Below are 21,632 nucleotides of genomic sequence, written 5' to 3'. Positions count from 1 at the left end.
AAGTCCCCTGACTCAGAAGGCAACCCACTGCTGGAGCAGCTGGAGAAGAAGTGACCATGGGCTGGGAGAGGAGGAGGAGGAGATGAGGAGAGGGAGGAGGAGGAGGGTCCCAGAGGGCTCTTCCTTGCTGCATGAAAAACTCTTCAATGAGGCTCAGCTCAGCCAGCAACGGCCAAGCTTTTTTATGAAACTCAGATCAGCCACACCAGGGGAAGAAACCCAGGCTGATGAAACCCAGGGCCAAGCACTGAGACCAAAGTAGTCCTGAGGGTGGGCTGTTCTGCCTGGGGCCAGGCTTGCAGGAGGCAGGACAGAGGCTCTGGGCTGGAGAGATGCCCAACCAGGCAGCTGTGGGAACTTCTCCGGCTTCTCCGCCAGGGCACCCACCCAAAGGACCTCCGAGCAGCCAGGAAAAGCCATAAGGTGCAAGCAAAATTAGGCTGAATATGGAACTCAGAGTGAAACTGCAATCTGCTTGCCCCCAGCCCTGACCCTGACCCTGATCCTGATCCTGATGCAAGGCTGGAGAAGGGCACAGTGCCAGGCCCTGCTATACCCAACCACCGTGGTCCAGCTCAGTCCTGCCCGGAGTGGCAGCCGCCCGGGGCGCACCCTCGCCGGCCCTGCTGGAGTTGCTGTGGGTACGAGGCACGGGAGCCCTTCCAAAGCACATACTCACTGAATGTTTACAGACTGGCTGTCCTGGCAGGGCTTTCAAATGCACATGTTTTTTATAATTTTTTAAAATATTTCTTACCAAAAAAAAAAGATTTTATACAAGCAATATATAAATGGATTTCTATAATCACTCGATGTGATACAGTATAAATATGCTATGGTTTGTTAGGAACAGATATTCAGAAGTTATGGCCGTTGCGTGTAACTTCTAAGTACTGTAGTCTCTGGGTGTTGGGGGTGGCAGGGGCGGGAGGTGGTGCATTTCCATCCTGATAAACCCTTCATAGTACTCAGTTCCATATCGTTCAGTAAACATTACTCTTAATTTAAAAAAAAGAAAGAGGGAGGCCCGGGCCACCGGCTGGCAACGCTGTGGCAGGTGTGTGGCTGGCCAGCGATCACCCCACAGAGGGAGGCCCAGGCCAGCCAAGCCATCACACCCCATGCCTGTCGTAGAGGGAGGCAACCGGTGGCAGGGAAGGGGGGGCAGTGCTGCACAGATGGCAAGCATTGGCAGCGGTGGAGGGTGGGGCCAGCTGCCTGCAGCTGGGGGAAGGAAAGCCCCAATAGACCCTGATCTCAGGCCAGGCCTAGGGACCCTACCCAAGGGGTCCCGGATTGTGAGAGGGTGCAAGCCGGGCTGAGAGAGACCACCCCCCCCCCCCCGCCCGCCGAAGTGCACGAATTTTCGTGACCGGGCCTCTAGTCCTATATAATAAAAGCCTAATATGCTAAGTGTCCGGTCCTCCGGTCAACCAATCAAAGCGTAATATGCTAATGATAGGCTAAGGCCGCTCAACCGCTCGTTATGACGTGCACTGATCACCAGGGGGCAGAAAGTCGACCGGTCGACCAGTTGCTATGACGTACACTAACCACCAAGGGGCAAAGGCTCTGATTGGCAGGTTAGCTTGCTGCTAGGGTCCGGCCAATTGGACTTAGCGAGACGGGCCAGACATGCCCTGGAGCCCTCCCGTGGTCCCTCCCTGGCTGGCCAACCTCCCACATCCCTCCCCAACCCCGATCATGCACCGATGGGGTCTCTTGGCCTGGCCTGCGCCCTCTCACAATCCGGGACCCCTCGGGGGATATCGGAGAGCCGGTTTCAACCCCATCCCGCTCAACACAGGAGCTGCCCCCTGGTGGTCAGTGCACTAGGAGCACCGCTCAGCCAGAAGCCTGGCTCACAGCTGGCAAGCACAGCGGCAGTGAAGGGAGCCTCTCCCACCTCTGCAGCAAAGCTAAGGATGTCCTATTGACGGCTCAGGCCTGCTTCCCATGGGGAGCAAGCCTAGGCCGTCAGTCAGACATCCTGAGGGCTCCCGGACTGTGAGAGGGCGCAGGCTGGGCTGAGGAACCCCCTCTCCCCGAGTACACGAATTTCATGCACCGGGCCTCTAGTTACCACATAAAGGACCAGCCCTTGAGCACTCTAGCTGATCCTCCCAACTTGAATTCTGGAAATTTCTGTGTACAGCTAAAAAGAGGAGCAGGATCCCACATCACTTAACACAAAAACCCCAGAAGATCTAGAAGTTGTTCTAGACCAGCAGTTCTCCACCCAAACTGCACAGAGAACCACTGAGAAGCTGTGTAGAAATACCAATATCCAAACCCTACTCAGAGATCTACTTCCCTTGCTGTATGTGGAGACTGGGAATCGGTTTTTAGAGAAGCTTCCAAGTGTTCCTACTTGCAGTCAGGGTTGAGAGCAACTGCTCTGGTACCATCTAGGGATCTGATTAAAACCCAAATTCTAATAGTCTGGATGAGGTCCATGATTCCGTATTTCTAATAAGCTTCCAAGTAGTGCCAATGCTGCTGGTCCATAAAGCACACCTGAGTAGCAGGGTTTTCAACAGCTAGCCCAGCGTCATTCACACTCACCACCTTGGTCATCCCAGAGGTGCACTTCTTACCCAAATTCACGCGCCATCCGAGCCAATGCAGTCAGAACAGAACCTGTCTCGTCCTATGGGCACTCGTTCTTGTGGTTGCACATTCTAACATACGAGTCACACCAGCGTGCCATGGGGTGGTGGTCACAGTGCAGGCTCCGCCGTCAGAGAAGGCCAAGCCATGCATCACATGTATCTTTCTTGTCCTTTTGCAATTTTCTTATCCTCTTTAGCCCAAGTGTTCTCACCTGTAAACTTGGGGTTGCATCGACACCACCACCACTCCATGGAATTTAAGAATACACAGAAAGGATTGAACCCAGTACTTATTACCTGATATACAAAATGCTCCATAAATGTAAACTATTACATATTACAAAACAGTAATAATGGGATTACCTCCACTATTTCCTGACACCATTGTTTCTAGTTTCTCCTCCTACCTCTCTGAAACCCCTCAATGAAGTGGCACTGAGAAACATGACAGGCATCTGGTTAAAGGTACTTCTTCAACAACTCCCAAACCTGACAGGCAGATGCCTCTGATATAGCACCCCTTGTGCAAGAGCTTTCAATCATCAGTCCTGACCCAAAAAATGTAATGGCACCAAAAGCAAAGACTGAACTAAAAGTACCCACACCCCCAGGACCAAAAACTCTTCTGCTTCAGACTAAAATCTCACATATCAAAACAGACTAGAGAGAACTGAAATATTCTAACCAATAAAATAAAGTAAAACAAGGTAACTATGAGGTGACAGATGTGTTCATTAACACACTGGGGGAAGCACTTCACAATGTGTAAGCAGTGTATCAAATCACCACATTGGACACTTTAAATACCTTCCTGCCCAGCCAGTGTGGCTCAGTGGTTGAGTGTCAACCTATGACTCAGGAAGTCATGGTTCAATTCCCAGTGAGGGCACATGCCCAGGTTGCAGGCAGGCTCAATCCCCAATGGGGGGCATACAGAAGGCAGCTGATCAAATATTCTCTCTCATATTTTCTCTCTCTCCCTTGCCTTTCCCCTCTGAAATATATATGTATTTATTTAAATATCTTACTATCTTATTTGTCAACTAGAGGCCCGGTGCATGATTGAATCATGCACGTGTAGGGTCCCCTACACGCTTTCGCTTTTCGCGGTGGAGTTGGGTGCCTGGTGCCGGAGCAGACAGGCACCCAGCTCCCCCACTTTTGATGGTCCGCAGCCGCTGAGGGGGGCTGCCGTGGACACCTGGCTACCCTGCAGTTGAGAGGCGCAGCTGGGTGTCCGCGGCAGGCCCCCTCAGCGGCCGAGGATCTGGCCGTTGAGAGGCACAGGGGGCGGGAGTCCCGCCCCCTGCGCCTCTCAACAGCAGGGTAGCCCCCCTCAGTGGCAACGGATCCGTGCCTCTCAATGGCCAGATAGGCCACCCCGAGTCCCGCCCCCCAGCCTCCTGCCGCCCAATCGTGGGCGTAGCGAAGTGATGGTAATTTACATGTTACTCTATTATTAGATAGGATTATACCTCAACTAGAGGCCCAATGCACGAAATTCGTGCAAACGTAGGCCCTCACAGCCCCAGCTGCCTCATGGCCCCACGGCCCCGCACCCCGCCCACTGGTCATTCCGGAAGGTTGTTCTAGAAGGTTGTTCCACTGTGTGGTCTAATTAGCATAGTAGCTCTTTATTATATAGGATAAGCCTGGAAAGAAAAATTCCCCATCAAGTTATTTCTCTACAGTTTTACTATAAAAGGCTGGGGTATTCTGGAAAGTTTTTTTCCACTAATTTTTTAGAGAGAGAGTGAAGGGATGGAAGGATGAGGAGCTGGGGGTGGAGGGGCGAACGAGGGGGAGGGGGGGTGAGAAACAGCGATGTCAGAAAAACACATCAATTGGTTGCCTCTCACATGTGCCCTGACCGAACTGGCATGTGCCCTTGAACAGGAATTGAACCCGCAACCCTTCTGTGCACGAGCCAACACTCTATCCACTGAGCCACATTGGACACGGCTGGAAAATTTTTGAAAGCACCAATCATCACTTCCATTAGCAAAGCACAAAAACACAGGAAGTTGTAAAAGAAAGAGCTAGATATAAATTTCAGTCTCCCATGCTGCTCTCTCCCTTTTTCATGCCCTGTCTTAAACAAGTTTTGGATTTCAACTGCACTCATGTGAAACAATGTTTACAAATACTGGAAGGGATCAAAGTCAAAATATGAGCACTGCACAACTAGATGAGCTTTATTATTTTAATCACTACTTAGCAACTTCCCTAAACACATATGGAAAGAGGAAGAAAGCATAATTTTAATTAATAAGATGTTAAAGATCCTCAAAGAAAGGAAAACAACTTTCAATATTTTGGTGTGAAAAATATGAATGAGAGGAGTTAGTCCTCTTGAGCACGAAGCCAGTGCATTGTTGATAATTTGGCAAGTCTGACGTAAGAACACTACCACGCCCAGAACCTGAGCAAGCCTTCAAGACACCACTCCTTATTTAGTATGATAAATAGGTCAATTCTTGGGTGAAGTCTTCAGGTGACTAGCACTGGGTGCCTTTAGCTGAACTAAGGTATTAAAAGTTGCATCAATCTGTCAACCATTACAACCACCTGTCTAAGCAGATGATGTTCTTTCTGTGTTCACTGACTGCTGCCTTAGCTGCCCAAAATCATCGTAAGATCCAGAGAAGGGTAAAGTGTTATGGACACATGAATTATAGAGGCCTATATGATAAAGGATTAAGGAGGTCACAAATAGGTTGACTTTCCCATTTTATTTTATAGCTCAGATTGTCTCTTTGAGCTCCAGGATATTCTCAGAACTACTAGTAAATAAATACTAAAGGACTTTAAAACATCTGTGCATTTTACAAATATCAATAGTATTTAGTTTCTAGTTTCATTCTTTCCAAGTTTCAAAAGATGTTTTAATGTAAAATGTGTAACCAATGCCTTTTAAAATATTGTAAATACAGCAAATAAATTTTACATAATTTCCTTTGATCTAGCAGTATGGCAGATTTTGTCAAGTAACAAGGGCTAATAGTAAAAGCAAAAAGGCACATAACTAAGACAGTTGGACAAATACAATTCTCCTCGATCTATAAAAGAATCATCTTTAACTATTGTACTGGGTGACTAGAACATTCTTTTTCCTCTATTTCCAGTTGATTTCTTAGTAAATACTAACACTGGAATTTCTATAATACTTTTAGGGGGGAAAATGATCCTTTAACAAATCATCTTGAAAAATAATACTTGGCAGCATAAGTAAAATAAAAATCAAGATGACTTCATGAATTAGCCATTAAAATTGTGCCTAGTTATGTTTAAAACTTGAAGAGAAAGAAAAAGATCTAATATTGACTAAGAGCCTATTACATGACAGGGGCATTCTCTACATTAAATCACTTAAGCCAACAAAAGAGAGCATTCCCAAGTAACAGATGGGAAAACGGAGGCTCACAAAACTTACAGAACTTGCCAAAGTTCAAAACTACTAAAGAAAAAAAAAAAACAGTAACTGGAAAAGCTCTTCTGTTACACTCATCTTTGCGGCATCTAAATCAATGGCAGTAGGATTTCTTTAAAATTCCTTTTAATTCCCTTAAATTGCAGAAGAATGGTTCTGTGATTTTTAAAATATCGTTTTTATTTTTTAAAAAGACTTTTTAATTTAAGCTAAATTTTTTTTATTTTTAAATAATTTTTTATCCTGTGATTTTTTTTTTTAAGAGAGAACAGTTTTAGCACACATTCAGTTTCACACATCTAGAGCCAGTTCTTATGATGTGAGAAGAAATAATTTAGGAGCGTTTATTCCAATGAGCCTAAATCACTAGCAACCATTCTTAGCAAAAACAAAAGAATAGTACTGCTAACATTACTCCTTTCACTTCCTACAATGCTTTCTTTTTTTACATCCTCTGTTTGAACCCTAACAATAGTCCCATGAAGAAGGAGGTATTTTTGAAGCCACGGATCCTAGGCTTACAGGGTTATCCTGTTTGCTCTCAGACATACAAATGATGGAAATCTGCTCTTCGGAACCCTGGTCCAGAACATGTCATGTCATCTTACACGCCTGCCTCCTAGGAGAAAAAACATCCACCATCAAACTTTCCACCGTTAGCTAATTGTGTTTTTTGCAAGCATCTGTACTTTAAAAAGTGGGTCATAAAATACCAATGATAAAGCTGAGCCCATCATAGGAAATTCAGGGTTTTCTTGAAAAAATAAAATAAAATAAATAACCCTGATAGTATGTGCCCTCATAATTTAAAATATACTTATATTGTATTCCTCAGACAGTACAAATGCTGAAAAAGCACCATCTTCCTATGTAGCTGCTTACACAGTTATCAAACTAAATGATGCATTTCACTTTCAGAAACTCTTGATTTGTCTGAAAGCTTTCTCCAGATTTTGAACCAAGTGTAAAGGTACCAAATCCTGCATTCAACTTGAATGAGCTTAGAGATTAGTTGCCCTGTGTTGTGGTACACCGGGAACTAATATCACCTCCCTCTTCCGTAGGTGCTGCTGGCTACAATGAGAAAAATTTCAGTGCAGAGTATCAGGCTGCTGGGCAGGAGGGTAGTTGGGGGGGACCAGGCCTGCAGGGGAGGGCAGTTGGGGGGGACCAGGCCTGCAGAGGAGGGCAGTTGGGGCAACCAGGTCGGCAGGAGAGGGCAGTTAGGGGTGACCAGGCCGGCAGGGGATGGCAGTTGGGGGCAACCAGGCTGGCAGGGGAGGGCAGTTGGGGGCAATCGGGCCGGCAGGGGAGAAGTTAGGCATCGATCAGGCTGGCAGGGGAGTGGTTAGGGGGTGATCAGGCTGGCAGGCAGAAGCAGTTAGGGACAATCAGGCAGGCTGGCAGGCGAGTGGTTAGGAGCCAGAAGTCCCGTATTGTGAGAGGGATGTCCAACTGCCGGTGTGGGAGCGGGCCTAAACCAGCAGTCGGACATCCCCTGAGGGGTCCCTGATTGGAGAGGGTGCAGGCTGGGCTGAGGGACACCCCCCCCCACCCCCCGCTCCTCAGTACATACATTTTGTGCAATGGGCCTCTAGTTTTTATGTAATTCCTCCAAATGCAAAAAAAAATTAAATAAGGTAAAATAATGCCTAAAAAGATACCAAAAGTGAGTAAAACTGTATAAATTTACTGACCCTTTGGCATTATTTTCTTGACCTTGGTCCCATCCAGGACTGTTGCATGGGTGGCCATTAGGAGGAAAGCACACGTGTGGGCCTAACCTACCACCTCCCTCTCCCACCTTGAAAATTAACCTGTGGAAAGCACCTTCCTGAACCAATCTTACATATTTCTTTCTATCCTTGAAAAACTGCAATCATCTACTGAGTGTTCACCATCACCAACCTGCATCCAACTCCACAGGAGGTAAAAGCTCCCAGGACAGATGGAGGATCTGTCTATGGGTTAGTGGTGCAAGTGTTACCACCATGACCAATTAATTCATGCATGTTCACTATGAGCCAAGAAGCACTTCACATCAGCCACTCTCCCTGCAAACCTCAGATCCTAAACTTTTCTATTTACTCCTGTCACTTTCCCAAAGATCCCAACTGACAGGATTAGAGGCACCAGACAGAGCATAGGTGTGCTTCAAGCCAGATTCCCACACTGCACTGGCCACCTGCCTTGAACCTGGTCCAATGCAAACCCCAGGACTATCCTCTGCTTGGTCTGAAAACAGACTGAGCTCCTTCAAAATAGCTGACACAAAAGAATAACTCCAGGAACTCCAAATCACACTAAAGCTTCGCTTCAATTACAAGCTCTTTGTGGCAATATGCCAAATACAACAAATATTAATGTCCTTAAAATTAGCAAGTGCTGGTTATAACCTCCTACGTAAAAGTGGTGTTTTTTTTTTTTGTGGAAGAATATGTGTGATGTATTTATTTTTAACTTTGTATTTACTCAACCTCTAAGACAACTATGTGGCAGAGGCCTTCACACGTTTCACCTGGAGGAAAGAGCACAATTCTTGTGTTCCAGAGACAAACACACTATAGTACTATACAGCAGAGCACGACCATCCAGGTCAGCGCAGGCACTGAGAGGAAGAGGGGAGAATTTCAGCCAACCTGAGGAGCAGAGATGGCTGGTCTGAGCTGTGGCTCCACAGATAAGCAGTCATGGGAGGAGCAAGCAAGCATTCCAGGCAAAAGAAACAGAAAATGCCAGAGCAAAGGTAGAAAAATGCAAACAAGTCCAAGGGTGTGGGGTTGGGTAGTCTGGAGAGGGAGAAGCTGCAGTCAGGAGGGATTCCTGCAAGGACAGGCTGTGCTGAGGCAGCAGGGCTTGCCTCTGGGGAAAGGGGGCACAGCGGCACTTAAGCAGAGAGTATAATAAGATTTGCATTTTAGAGAGACCAGCCTTTCAAACATATTTTCTTTTTAGAAGGAAGACAAAAAATGTTAATAAAATAAAATCTATTTTATTAAACTATTGTTATGCTTGCCTCTATTGTCATTCAAACTCTGAAATAATATAAGTATTTTCCTAAAAGTCTCAATAAGCTTTTAAGTGTATAACAACATGCACTTATTCACAGAAAAATCTCAAACCAGACACAAGATTTTTCATAAAACCATGACTTATATGATTTAGTAGTCTATAGTTCTCTCACGGCAAAAAAAAAAAAAAAAAAAAAGGAAACATTTTCAAAAGTTACTGTCCCTCTGGCCCTGCCCCACTGGAGTGGCTCGGTGGTTGAGCATAGACCTATGAACCAGGAGGTCACCGTTGGATTCCCAGTCAGGGCACATGAGGTTTCAGCTGGATTCCCATTGGGGGCATGCAGGAGGCAGTCAATCAATGATTACTTTTATTGATTTATTTTTTAAAAATATATATATATTTTTATTGATTCAGAGAGGAGGGAAGAAGGAGAAATAGAATTGATGTTTCTATTTCTCCCTCTTCCCTCCTCTCCGAAATCAATAAAAATATATTTGGAAAAGAAAACATTTTAAAAAATAAGTTACTGTCCATTAACTCAAGTTGGTTGTAGTTTTTTAAGTAGCTCTAAGGTTTCCATGCTTGAGGGACAGATGCAGTGACCGCCCCCCCAAAAAAAAAAAAAAAAAAAAAACACACCAGATAATCTAGAATACAGCCAATATCTGTGGCTTTTACCTATATTCCCTGCCTCATACACACACTGCACACCCAATTTGCACTTCTGATTGTGATGCTGCTGGGACAAACAGTAACATTTGTCGCTTATTCTTTAAAGTACAAACTACCTTCTTAAGCAGAGGAGAAACCCAAACAGGAATAGCATACTTGGGAAACATTCCCATCGAGTAAAACTGTTTGATGAGTAAAGACATAGTCATGATTCAGATCCAGGACTGAGTTTCACATTCACCATCCTGTGTGGTACTCACCTTGACCCTGCAAGGGAGTGTCCCATTGTAGACATGAGGAAAGTGAAGCTCTGTGGGGTTGGTTTGCCCAAGATTAAATGGTGAAAAAAACCTACGTCTCCACACCCAATCCAGAGAGCAGCGAGTTAAGCGGTTCCCACAACTCCCACCCCACCTCCCTCCCTTTCAGTCCTTCCTTCTCCCTTTATGTTGTTACTCAGCAGTCAGCAGCAGAGGTGAGTCCCACACACACCACAGCTCCAGTCCTCTGTCCACACTGCTGCCCTACCCAAATACCCCAGTTCTTCCCAAACCACCAGACTATATAAAATGCTGTCTTGCCCTGGCACTCAGTCCTCCTCAGCTTAATCCTGACCCACCACCTGACACGGATGCTCCGCAGGAGCCAAAAGATCCCTGAAAGCCTGGCACACCTTTGTTCAGACTGCTTCACATCCTACAAAGCCCTCCCTCCTACTTCTCAGAATCAAACAGACACTTTCCACATTCACATGCCTGGACCCCACTGCAGGCCTACAGAACCAAAATGCCCTGGCCACGCATGTGCTTTATGAGGTCACTCCATTACCCAGTTAGGGAGCACTGCCCTAAAACAAGGCAACACTTCCCACGCACTATACCCAATGCAAACCCAGTGCCATTTATGACCACTCCCATCCCTGAATCCAGAAGCAATTACCATCTGTACCACCCTGCTGCCAATTAATGCTAAAGCCTACTGTTATTTATAGTTTTCTATAATTGTCCTGACTCCTACACTGTATGTTTCTCGAGTGTAAGAATTGAGTCTATTTCTTCATAGAGCATGGCATTTTGTACACAGCAGCCTTTTTTAAAACAAGCATAGCGATTTTATTTTTCTCCTAAGTTTGGAAGCACAGCAGGAAAAACGGGAAGCCTCACTCAGTGCCACCCTTGATTCGCTAAGAATTAAGGAGTCCCCAACAAAGCCCCAGCATACCACACTGAAAGCCACTGCAGCTGGGGCTCCACTCCCTGTATTCATCGGAAGCCATGGATGAGTCAGACCGCAGGCCAGAGTAGAACAGACACATACACAGGCAATCAGTCCTCCAATTGTAAGCACTTGAGAAAAATCCATGGATGGGGGTGAACAGCCAAAATATTTTCACCAGTCAATGATCATAAGCAAAAAAAGTTTTTTTCACTAGACAAAAAATGCTATGACTAAGTATAAGACTTTAAATATCTGCTTATTGAGGATATTTTTGGTATTAAGTCACACCACTTCACTGTCAGAAAAATTGATTTGTTTAACCCAAAGAGAAAACAGCTCAAATAGAATGCCAAAAACTTAGCCCCCCCCCATGCCACAAAATGCTTACTGCAGGGAAAGCCTTGGTGACTTGGGATCTTCCTTTCTCTCGTCCTTCTTTTCCCTCCTTTGGTTTAGTTGGTGTTTACACAAAGCCATAAACATGATCTTCCCACATTTCCCCCACCAGATGGGAGTTTGTCATGCATGTCACCTAGCAACCTAAACACTACTCTACAGATTCCCAATTCTTCATACAAAATGTATCTTGTTCTATTAAACAATAGGGGTAAGAAAGAGATAAAAAATAAAAGGTGAAACTGGTGTTAATATGTATTGCTTCATACTTATTTCAAATGAGGTGGGAGAAATAAAGAAGTTTCATTGTAACCATTACCTGATAATTTAAGTCTTGAATTAAGTCTAGGTCTATTTGTATTTTTTTCTCTTAAATCAGTGGTTCTCAACCTTTCTAATGCCGTGACCCATTCATTAATACAGTTCCTCATGTTGTGGTGACCCCCAACCATAAAATTATTTTCGTTGCTACTAAATTATTTACCCTGCTAGCGGTTCTCAACCTGTGGGTCGCGACCCACAGGTTGAGAACCGCTGCTGTAGAGCCTAAGACCATCGGAAAACACAGATATTTACATTACGATTCATTAACAGTAGCAAAATTACAGTTATGAAGTAGCAACGAAAATAATTTTATGGTTGGGGGTCACCACAACATGAGGAACTGTATTAAAGGGTCGCGGCATTAGAAAGGTTGAGAACCACTGATTTAAGAGAAAAAAATACAAATAGACCTAGAAGATCCTCAGGTTCTTGAAACATTTGGGAGTCAAAGAGTCTGATAATCCAATTACTGAACTTTATATACTACAAAGCCCATCAGAAAATTCACCTTCTGAAGTATGAGTTGCACTTAAAGAGCATTTAAATAATTTTGCAAACCCCTGAATCATCTCTGACTCCTCCCTCTCATTTTATCCAACTCCAATACTGCCATCACCCTGAGAATTACCCTTACTTCCTTCCCAATCTGGCAATCTACTTTCCTTCAAAACTCAGCTCATATGCCCCTTCTCTTTGGGATGCGTTCCCAGCCTCCCTTAAGATAACTGCACTTACTTTTCCACTCTCCTAAGTCACTGTGAAATAACCACCCTTACTATTTTTTTAAAGGTCCACCAAGGCCTCCCATCTCCAGTTACCCAACATCCGGCCGCCTCCTTTTCTCCCCACTGCACAACGCACCAGTCCACACCACTGGCCTCCTCCCCTTGGAGGGTCACGGAGACTCTGGTCCTAGACTCTTACAGTCCAATTTCCACAAAGCAGCTAGTGGGTCCCCTAAACATCCAGTACCCAGAACAATGCCTTGAACATACTAGTACAGCAGATGCTTAAAAATTTCCGTGGAATGAACAAACGACTCAAACAACTACATCTGCATCTCCCAGACTATTCAACCAATGTACACTGTACACATAATGAAATATGACTCATTTTAAGTGTATAAATTGTTAATCATATAAATAATTTAAGCATGTAAATTACAAGTATGTAAGCAAGAAAATGTGGATCACCTTTCCCTACTCAGGAAACTAGGCACACCGCAAAGTATATATTAATGTGTTTCTCTTTCCTCTCAGGATTCATTTTGTTGGATGATTACTGCTTTATAAAAGTTAGATCATAGCCCTGGCTGGTTTGGCTCAGTGGATAGAGCGTCAGCCTCCGGACTGAGGGGTCCCAGGTTCGATTCCGGTCAAGGGCACATGCCCCGATGCGGACTCGATCCCCAGTAGGGGGCGTGCAGGAGGCAGCCGATCAGTGATTCTCATCATTGATGTTTCTATCTCTCTCTCTCCCCCTCTCCCTTCCTCTCTGAAATCAATAAAATATATTAAAAAAAAAAAAGTTAGCTCATAAACTGTCACTCACAAACAACCCTTTAAAATACTAAATGTAGGTATAGAGGGTACTGTTACCCATCACACCACCACCACTCCTCCGCCATTGGTGTTGCAAGTTAAACAGGTGCCTACTTTCTGCTAAATTTATTTGACTTTCAGTAAGAGTTCAATTAACTGTAAGGAACATTTTAGAACTGTTGAAGTCAACATGTTCATCACTGTGTCAGGTTCTAAACGTCTCCAACATTATCTTTAAAAAGCCAAACTTATGCTATTTTTCCAATATATACTAAAAACAAAAAAAATAATAATGTAAAAAGGTGTGTGTGTGGGGGGGGGGGGTTTCGGTTTTTTTTCTTCTTAATTTCAGAGAAAATTAGGGGATGCCACCTGGAGCACCCCATACACACTCAGGCTGACAAAGCTATCGTCCCCCTCACCTGCTGCCCCAAATCTCACAGGAGCCATCACTATGGGGAATAAGTGGGAAATTTTCAATGTGAATATGCTTTCCATCAAACATTACTACTGCAAAGGGAACATCCTCAGTTGCTTGAGAGAAAACTTCGGTGGCTGGCCTGTTGTCCGACACAGCAGATAAAACAATTTAACAAAATGCCTTTTCACTGCTGACACATTGTACAGGAATGCAGTTAAGTGGAGACAATGTTATCATTCCACCGAGAAAAAGGGAAATCGACTCAACTCTGAAATCAGACACAGGCCCCGCGGCCTCGACACCATAGGAAGCGAGTTCCACTCCGTCCACGCTGAGGCCTTGGAGGAAAACTTTTCATTTCAGGCTGGCGCTGGACTCAGGAGCCCTGCTGAGAGCCTCCGCACCGCCCCGCTCCAGAGCTCAGCCGCGCTCACGAGCTGGCGGAGCGCGTCCCGCTCCCGGGCGCCTTCCCGACCGCGGGCCGGCGCCCCCGCCAGCTGCCCGCGCCGCCGGGCCATCCGCGCGGGCGGGGAGGTTCGCTCGCCGCCGCGGTCCTTCCCCGACGGTCACCGGGAGTGGAAGCAGCAGACGCGCAGCCGCGCTCCGGCGAGAAGGGAATCAGGAAACTCTTCTCCCAACCAAAAGTTGCCGATCCCAGCTACGCCCGAGGCCTGGGAGTGGGAAGAGGCCTGGGGCTGGATTTCCACCGCGGCAGGCGGTCGGGGAGAGGCCGGGGTTCGACTCCGCTCCTCCGGCCGCTCGCGGGACGCCGGCCACCACGCCGACCTCGCGGCCGGACCTCTGGGAGGAGACGTCGGGCGCCCGGCCCGGGGGCGCGGGTCCCGCGCGGTCACCGGGACTGCGCTCGCCATCCGGCCACGCGGAGGACTCGGCGGCCGGCAGCCCGGGGCCGGGGACGCCGCGAGGCCCGCGCGGCCGCCGCACTTTCCCTTTCCCCGCCTCCCTCGCCTCCCTCGCCTCCCTCCTCCTTTTTCCAGGAAGCGCCATATTGATCCCGGCGCCTGCTCAACCCGCCTCCCCGCGCCCCAGCCCCTCACCTTGGCGATGGCCTTGCGGTAGCGGGTCACTGCCTGCTGGATGAGGCTGAAAACTTTCATGTGGCCGTCTCCGCAGGGCACGACGACGCGGGTCCTTCCGAAGCACACGGTCACTTTCATGCCGCCGCCGGGGCCGGCCCGCGCCCGCGCCCCTCGCTGACGGCGGCCGAGCAGCCCTGGCCGGGGGCTGGAGGCGGGCGCGGCAGGGCCGCTGGCGGGCGCGGGGCTGGGGGGCGCGGGCAGGCGACGCCAAGGAGCCACTCGGCTCACATGCCCGGCCCGGCTCCCTCACCTCCGGGGTTCGCCTCGCCTCTCCCCACGGCGCCCGCGGCTCCGGCCACCTGTTCGGCGTCTCGCGCGCTCGGCGGCGGCGGCGGCGGCCCGGGCTTGGCGGCGCTCGGGCTCGGGCTCGCGCTCCGGCGGCGGGGGAGGGGACGGCGGTGATGGGAGGGAGGGAGGGAGGGAGGGAGGGAGGGACTGAGAGAGGGAGGGGCGGAGCCGCGGCACACAACACCGCGCACGTGCGGCGGGAGGCGGTGGCTCTCCGCGGGAGGGGAGCGCGCCCCGGGACCCCCGCCGCTGGAGCCGGGCTCCGCGCCCCCTGCCCCTCGCCAGCCTGGCGCGCGGCGCGCTGCGCTCGCCCCACCCCCAACCCTCCCCCGAGGCGCCCGCTCCGCGCCCCCGCGTCTCTCCGGAGCAACCCCCCCCCCCCTCCCGCCCCCTCTTTCTTTGTCGCTTTTAATCCCCTTTCTTGGACTGGAGGGGTACCGGTGATTTCGCTTCCAGAGAGAGAGAGATTTACTCCTGGTACCTTTGGAGAGGAGCGGTCACCGCCTCCGGGGGAAGGTAGGGGCGGGGGTGGGCCGGGCGGGACCCACCGCCTGGCAGGGTTTGGCACGGGCTCTCTCGCTGGGCTGCTAGGCCTCGCAGACCTCATTATACTTGAAAGCAAAAATTAATCGTCCGCCCTGGAGAGAAGCTGGTGAAGCTTTGGCTCCATCTGGCCTTTCTCTTGAGGGCCACTATTTACCTTCAAGTTTCCTGTGTGACCTCGTGGTGATCCAACCCACTTCCACAGGGAGACCTTAAACATTAGCAATTCAGATCATCTTATTTCTTAAAATTATGCAATATAAGCATCCCTAACGCAAACTTATGACCAAATTTCAGGATGCGGTGGGGGAAATTTGGAAGGGATTCCCCGCGATGCGCGAGCACTTAACACTGGCGCTGACCCTCCCTCCACCCCCCACCACCACCCCGGCAGAAATGCGACTCCAGTGCCTTGGTGCTGGTGGGACCTGAGACATTTCAAAAGAACGTGGACAAAGTCAAGAAAAGTGACTGACGTTCATCTCTGCCTTAGCTGTGAACTATAATTCCTTAATAACTGGATGCTATTGTGTATAAAGAATGGCAAATGTCAGCAGAGAGTCCTTGGCCCATGTATGTCCCAAACTATAGGCAATTCATTTCTGCCATTTCTAGAATATGTGAAGGCGGTTAACAGCTCCTGTGAGCTCAACTAAAATTTCAGCGTTTTGAGCAGGAAGGGCTGGAGACCATCCATCCATTCCACTCCACCTCCCGTCTATAATAATAAAAGCATAATATGCTAATTAGACCAGACAGCTAAACGACCTTCCCCATGACCTTCCAGGCAAAGCTGGGATTACGAGGGCCAAGGCAGCCGCTGCTGCTGCAAGGGCCGAGACCCTTGCACGAATTTCATGCATCGGGCCTCTAGTCTTATATAATCCTATGTAATAAAAGGCTAATATGCAAATAGACCAAACGGCAGAACAACCGAACAACCAGTTGCTATGATGTGTGCTGACCACCAGGGGGTGTGCGTAGAACATGGCAGGCGTCGGCTGCGGCAGGATGGTAGAGCAGGTGAGCGGGGGTGCCAGACTAAGGCGGGGTGCTGGTCGCTGTAATCGGGGCAAGCCTCTGGTGGTTACTGAAAATTCTTTGCTCCCACACACCACGTTCCCGCCTGGTGCTTGCACTTGCTGCCGGCGCTGGCCCTGCTCACACCCACTGCCGGCTTCCGGCACCAGTCCCGATCGCTAGGCGCCATCAGCGGGTGCAAGCGGCGGCTGCCAGCCCCGATTGCCCCTCAGGGCTTCTCCACCTCCCCCTGCTCCTGAGGGGAGATCGGGGCCAACAGCCACTGATTGCACCCGCTGCCAGTGATGGCCCCGCTCGCACCCGCTACCGGCGCCGGAGCCACCGCTCACACCCGCTGCTGGTGCCCAGCAACAGTCCCAATCGCTTGGCACCATCAGCGAGTGCAAGCGGCAGCTGCCAGCCCAATCGCCCTTGAGGGCTTCTCCACCTCCCCCTGCTCCTGAGGGGCAATTGGAGCAGCAGCCGCCACTCGCACCCACTGACTGCGCCGGCCCTGCTCGCACCCGCTGCTGACACGGGCCCCAATCGCTCTGCGCCTTCAGCAGGTGTGAGTGGGGCCAGCACCGTCAGCACATGGGAGTGGCAGCAGCGGGAACAGGGCTGCAGGCAGATAGGGGGCCAGGAGCAGCGTCAGGAGGGGCCGGGCGGGGGAGCAGAGGATGGGCCAAGACCCGCCCCTGTGCTCACCGCAGCCTCGGGGCCCACAGTTCCTTTCCAGGTGCATGAAATCGTGCACTGGGTCCTTAGTTTTAAAATAAGAAAACAGGAGAAAGGGATCCATCTGCTCCCCAGAATACCTACAACCTTCCCCACTGTCCCAGAGATAGTGCAGTTTATCATATGAAGCATTGTACTTCCTCCCATCTACTCATTCATGTCCTAGCAAACCAGTGCTATGAGTAGGCACTGTGTGTAAACATCCCCACCTTACCCCAGGATATTGATGGGATGGTGAAGTCACTTGCCCAAGACCAGAGAGAAAACTTGAGACAGACCCAGGAGTGGAACCCAGGTTTCCTTCCACACATCCATGGTTATGATAGCGCTCTCCTATGTGGCTGCGACTTTCATTCTACCCACTGATTAAGTTTGTGACAACCAGGACTACTGTTGAGGTCTTCTTTGCTTCTTGTTTTAATACTTCTATTCACAGCAGTTGCTGATAATTTTAGATGTTTCTGTTTTAATGTATTGGAGAGGAAGGAGTATACCAGCTTAGAATGGGGCTTTTTCAAAATAATTCTGATTAAAAGGCAATAGCCACAGTACATCAGACATTACATAGATCTAGGTTCAGATCCTGATTCTACCATTAACTAGTGCCTTAAATATGGCTTTCAATCTCACTCCAAACTCAGTTTTTTCAGCTTAAAAGTGGAGCTGATGATCTCCATCTCAAATTATGAGGATTAAATAAAATAATGTATTAAGACATTTAGTAAATGCTGCCACATGGAAATGTATAGTGTAGTAGAGTCCATCCAGTTACCATAAAGTAGGTGAAAGGTAACAAAGTCAGGACAGAACGGCAAATTATAATGTTAGGGGGAAAGGAAAACAAGGGGAGCAGGAGCCAAGGTTCAAGAAAACTGGACTAGAGATAAGGCTGTTGAGGAACTGGACCAGGACTTACGACTCTCAGGCCCGTACTAAATTCACTTCAGTTAGATTCTACATGCAGTTACAGAAGATCCCCCATGTGGAAAACACTGGCTAAATATTACAGAATTATAAAAGTGAGTAAGCAAAGACAATATAGAGCTTAGAATAAAATAGCTTCAATAACTGTAATTCAATACATTAAATATTAAGTTCCAGCAAAATGTTAATGGTACTTCTGGGGAGGGAGGCCTACTTTCATAAAAAAGTGTATGCATACCACTTATTCACATAAATTCCTTCTACTATTCAATAGCTAATAAAGGTTTAGACAATTTTTTAAAAATATGATCTGTATGATTAATAATTATAATATCCAACTAACCAGATAAAGCCTTTAAAGCTTTAAGCAAATCTACCTATTTTATCTAGATACTAGAGGCCCGGTGCACGAAATTCATGCACTCGGGGCGGGGTGGGGGGGTCCCCCAGCCTGGCCTGTGCCCTCTCACAGTGTGGGAGCCCCGCAATCAATCTCCCCAAAGAGGTAGGCCCCGCCCACCCATCCAGGGCTCCTTGATGGATTGCCCCAAAGAGGTAGGCCAGAGCCGAGGGTTCCCGCCCCTGTCGTCGCCGCCCGGAGCCGCTGGGACCTGCCTCCATGCTGCACGCAGCCGTGGGACCCACCTCTGTGCAGCGCACGCAGCGTCAAGTCCTTGCCCACCCGCGCATGCCCGCTGCGCACGCAGCCTCCTGGTGATGGATTGTTATGGCGTGAGGGTGTGAGGGCATCACGGCATGAGGGCATGACATAATGTATTAAGACATTTAATATATTCACCCAACATCTAGCCATAAAGTTTCAGGGCCAGGCTACCTTCCCATCGGCAAAGTGTTCAGCTTAAATTGCTCTGGCCTGAGATGAACATAAAAGCCAACCCAGTCCCAATGAGAAGCAAAATCATGGAAGTAAAGTGACAGACGTTACATAAATATTTTCCTGTGTGTTTACTCAAAATCTGCATATTTCAGGTAAAAACTTATAACCCTTATCTTACATGTATTTCTCTTTTACAGTTGATGAGTTCAATCAGTTGTGAAAAACCCAGAACATTCCAATAATTAATTAGGATCCACCTAGCTTTTATGCCTATCTGCAAATGAGCAGGTGTGACCACATGGACTATAATTTCAACTATATCCAGCAGCATTCATATGTACCATAATATAAAAGCACACCCCAAGTGTGTAGGAATGGTATTGTATTGCCCAATATCATTGCCTATAGGAGTTTTTAAAATGTTGTCATACTTTGGAAATTGAAGTTATCTCTGGGGTATTTCACACACATATGTATTGAGTGCCTAGTCAAGAATGTTATACTTAAGATCAGGTTAACAATCTTGTATGCTTCACCTCACACAAGTTCAGTCTAGTAGGAGAATTGGATTCACCAAATAGTTATTATTTGCCTATGTTATACCAAACACTGCACTGCAAGCTGGATATGTAAGTTCCTTCACCAAGAGAGTCCCACTCTGGCAAATGTTTCAGCTGTGAATACGAAGCCAATAGAGTGTGACAGGTACCTTGTATTAGGGATAGTGCTGGTCCGCTGAGGAGGAGTTCACTTCTGGGACAGAGGAGAGGGAGGGAGGGGGAAGCAGGCCATCTAGAGTAAAATTGTCTAAGAATCACATTGGCAACTTTTAATCCTTTAATAACTGCAGATTAAATTAATTTAATAACATTTAATTTAACCCAATATAGGGTGGCGCAAAAGTAGGTTTACACTTGTGCTTTTGCGAAACTTTATTCTTGTATTATTAGCTATTATTGTATTATTTTCCATAAGAACAACTATAAACTTACTTTTGCCCAACCCTGCATATCCTAAACACTAGAGGCCCGGTGCACGAATTTGTGCACTGGTGGGGTCCCTCTGAGTGGCCTGCGGGGATCGGGCGGAAACCCACAGTTCAACGCCGCCTGCAGCTCCTACCTGCCACTCCCGCTCATCCTGGCCCCACTGTGCCTGCCACAGGCTCACACCCAATCAGTCCCGACCGGGAGAGGCTTGTGCTGCCACAGCAGTGCTCACCAGCCATGAGCCCTGCATCTGGCGCCCTCCCAAAGGGAGTGGCCTGTGGGATCTGGCTAAAACCGGCTCTCCGACATCCCCTGAGGGGTCTTGGATTACAAGAGGGTGCAGGCCCGGCTGAGGGATCCCACCAGTGCATGATCAGGCCAGGGAGGGACAGCGGGAGGGCTCCAGGGCATGTCTGGCCCATCTTGCTCAGTCCCAATTGGCCGGACCCCAGCAGCAAGCTAACCTAGCAGTCAGAGCATCTGCCCCCTGGTGGTCAGTGCATGTCATAGTGAGCAGTTGAGCAGCCTTAGCATATCATTAGCATATTATGCTTTGATTGGTTGTTTGGTTGTTCTGCCATTCAGTCTATTTGCATATTACTCTTTTATTATATAGGATATATTATGGTTCAAGACAGGGCATTCACATCAGATGGCTATTGTTGTGTTGGCTGCTCTCGGCTTTTTGGGGTGTGTGTGTGTGTGTGTGTGTTGTTTTGTTGTTGTTGTTGTTGTTGTGCTTTTATAATCTAAGGAAAAAGAGGTCGATATCCCTGACTAAATAGTCAGGTATTGCATGTTTTAAAAACTCTTGCAGCGCACCTATTGAAAATCACTGCTCTAAGGGATGAGATTGCTGATGGCTAGAAGCCACATGAACTGCAGAGGAACTTAAAAATATGTATATTGAGCTCCTTGAGGGCAGAGATTTTGTTGTTCACAGCATATCCCCAGAATGGTTCTCACAAGGTCAAACACATGATAGTTACCCAGTAAGTGATAAGTGAATGCCTGAGTGAATGGACATGGAGGGGTAGAGGAAAGATGGCTTCTTGATATCGATGTGAACCATATAATAGTACAACTGTGTTCAGTATACAGTGCAAAGATAGAGGGAAATCAGAACTGTACTCAGGCTCAGTAGAGCTTCTCTGTTGTGCAAGATTAAACATAAATCTAAAAGCAATGGTTTTTCTAATGAAACATGAGCTCATATGATTTGTATGGGTGAGAGTAAAGTCAATAAAAGAAAGGGGAAAAAGAAAGGAAAAGAATAAGAGAGAAGAGGAGACTTAATGCTGAAAGCAGTCATCAGACAGGGAGTGACTTGGTTCAAAGCAGGAGTAAATTGTATAGGACAGACTTCCTTAGGCCATCTCCTTTCCCCTACACCCAGCACTTCACCCTAGAGGCTAATGTGATCCAATGGCTCCTGATTCAACAGCTGGTGATTACAGGATGGGGTAGGATTTACGTTTATGCCCTAACTATAAGTATCCAAGTCCCCACCTTCAGAATATTCCAGGGTTGCCCTTATCAGTATATCACCTACAGTCACCAAGT

The 21,632-nt window shown here is 47.9% G+C and overlaps 1 protein-coding gene across 19 annotated transcripts in view; it reads right to left on the bottom strand.

Annotated features, from left to right (window-relative positions):
* Nucleotides 1-15,125, bottom strand: part of PARD3 (par-3 family cell polarity regulator) — a 696,667-nt gene extending 681,542 nt beyond the window's left edge. For 13 of the 19 annotated variants that reach the window (XM_079769113.1, XM_079769103.1, XM_079769104.1 and 10 more), the window contains exon 1: nt 14,688-15,125. In XM_079769113.1, the coding sequence (XP_079625239.1) occupies nt 14,688-14,807 (120 nt within the window). In that variant the 5' untranslated portion in view covers nt 14,808-15,125. The remainder of the gene's footprint in view (nt 1-14,687) is intronic. The other 6 variants (XM_079769107.1, XM_079769108.1, XM_079769109.1 and 3 more) reach the window with 2 other exon arrangements.
* Between the last annotated feature and the right edge of the window lie 6,507 nt (nt 15,126-21,632).

The sequence above is a fragment of the Cnephaeus nilssonii genome, assembly GCF_951640355.1.
Source record: "Cnephaeus nilssonii genome assembly, chromosome: 4".
In the NCBI taxonomy this organism is placed as follows: domain Eukaryota; kingdom Metazoa; phylum Chordata; class Mammalia; order Chiroptera; family Vespertilionidae; genus Cnephaeus; species Cnephaeus nilssonii.
This window is presented reverse-complemented; position numbering and strand designations above follow the sequence as displayed.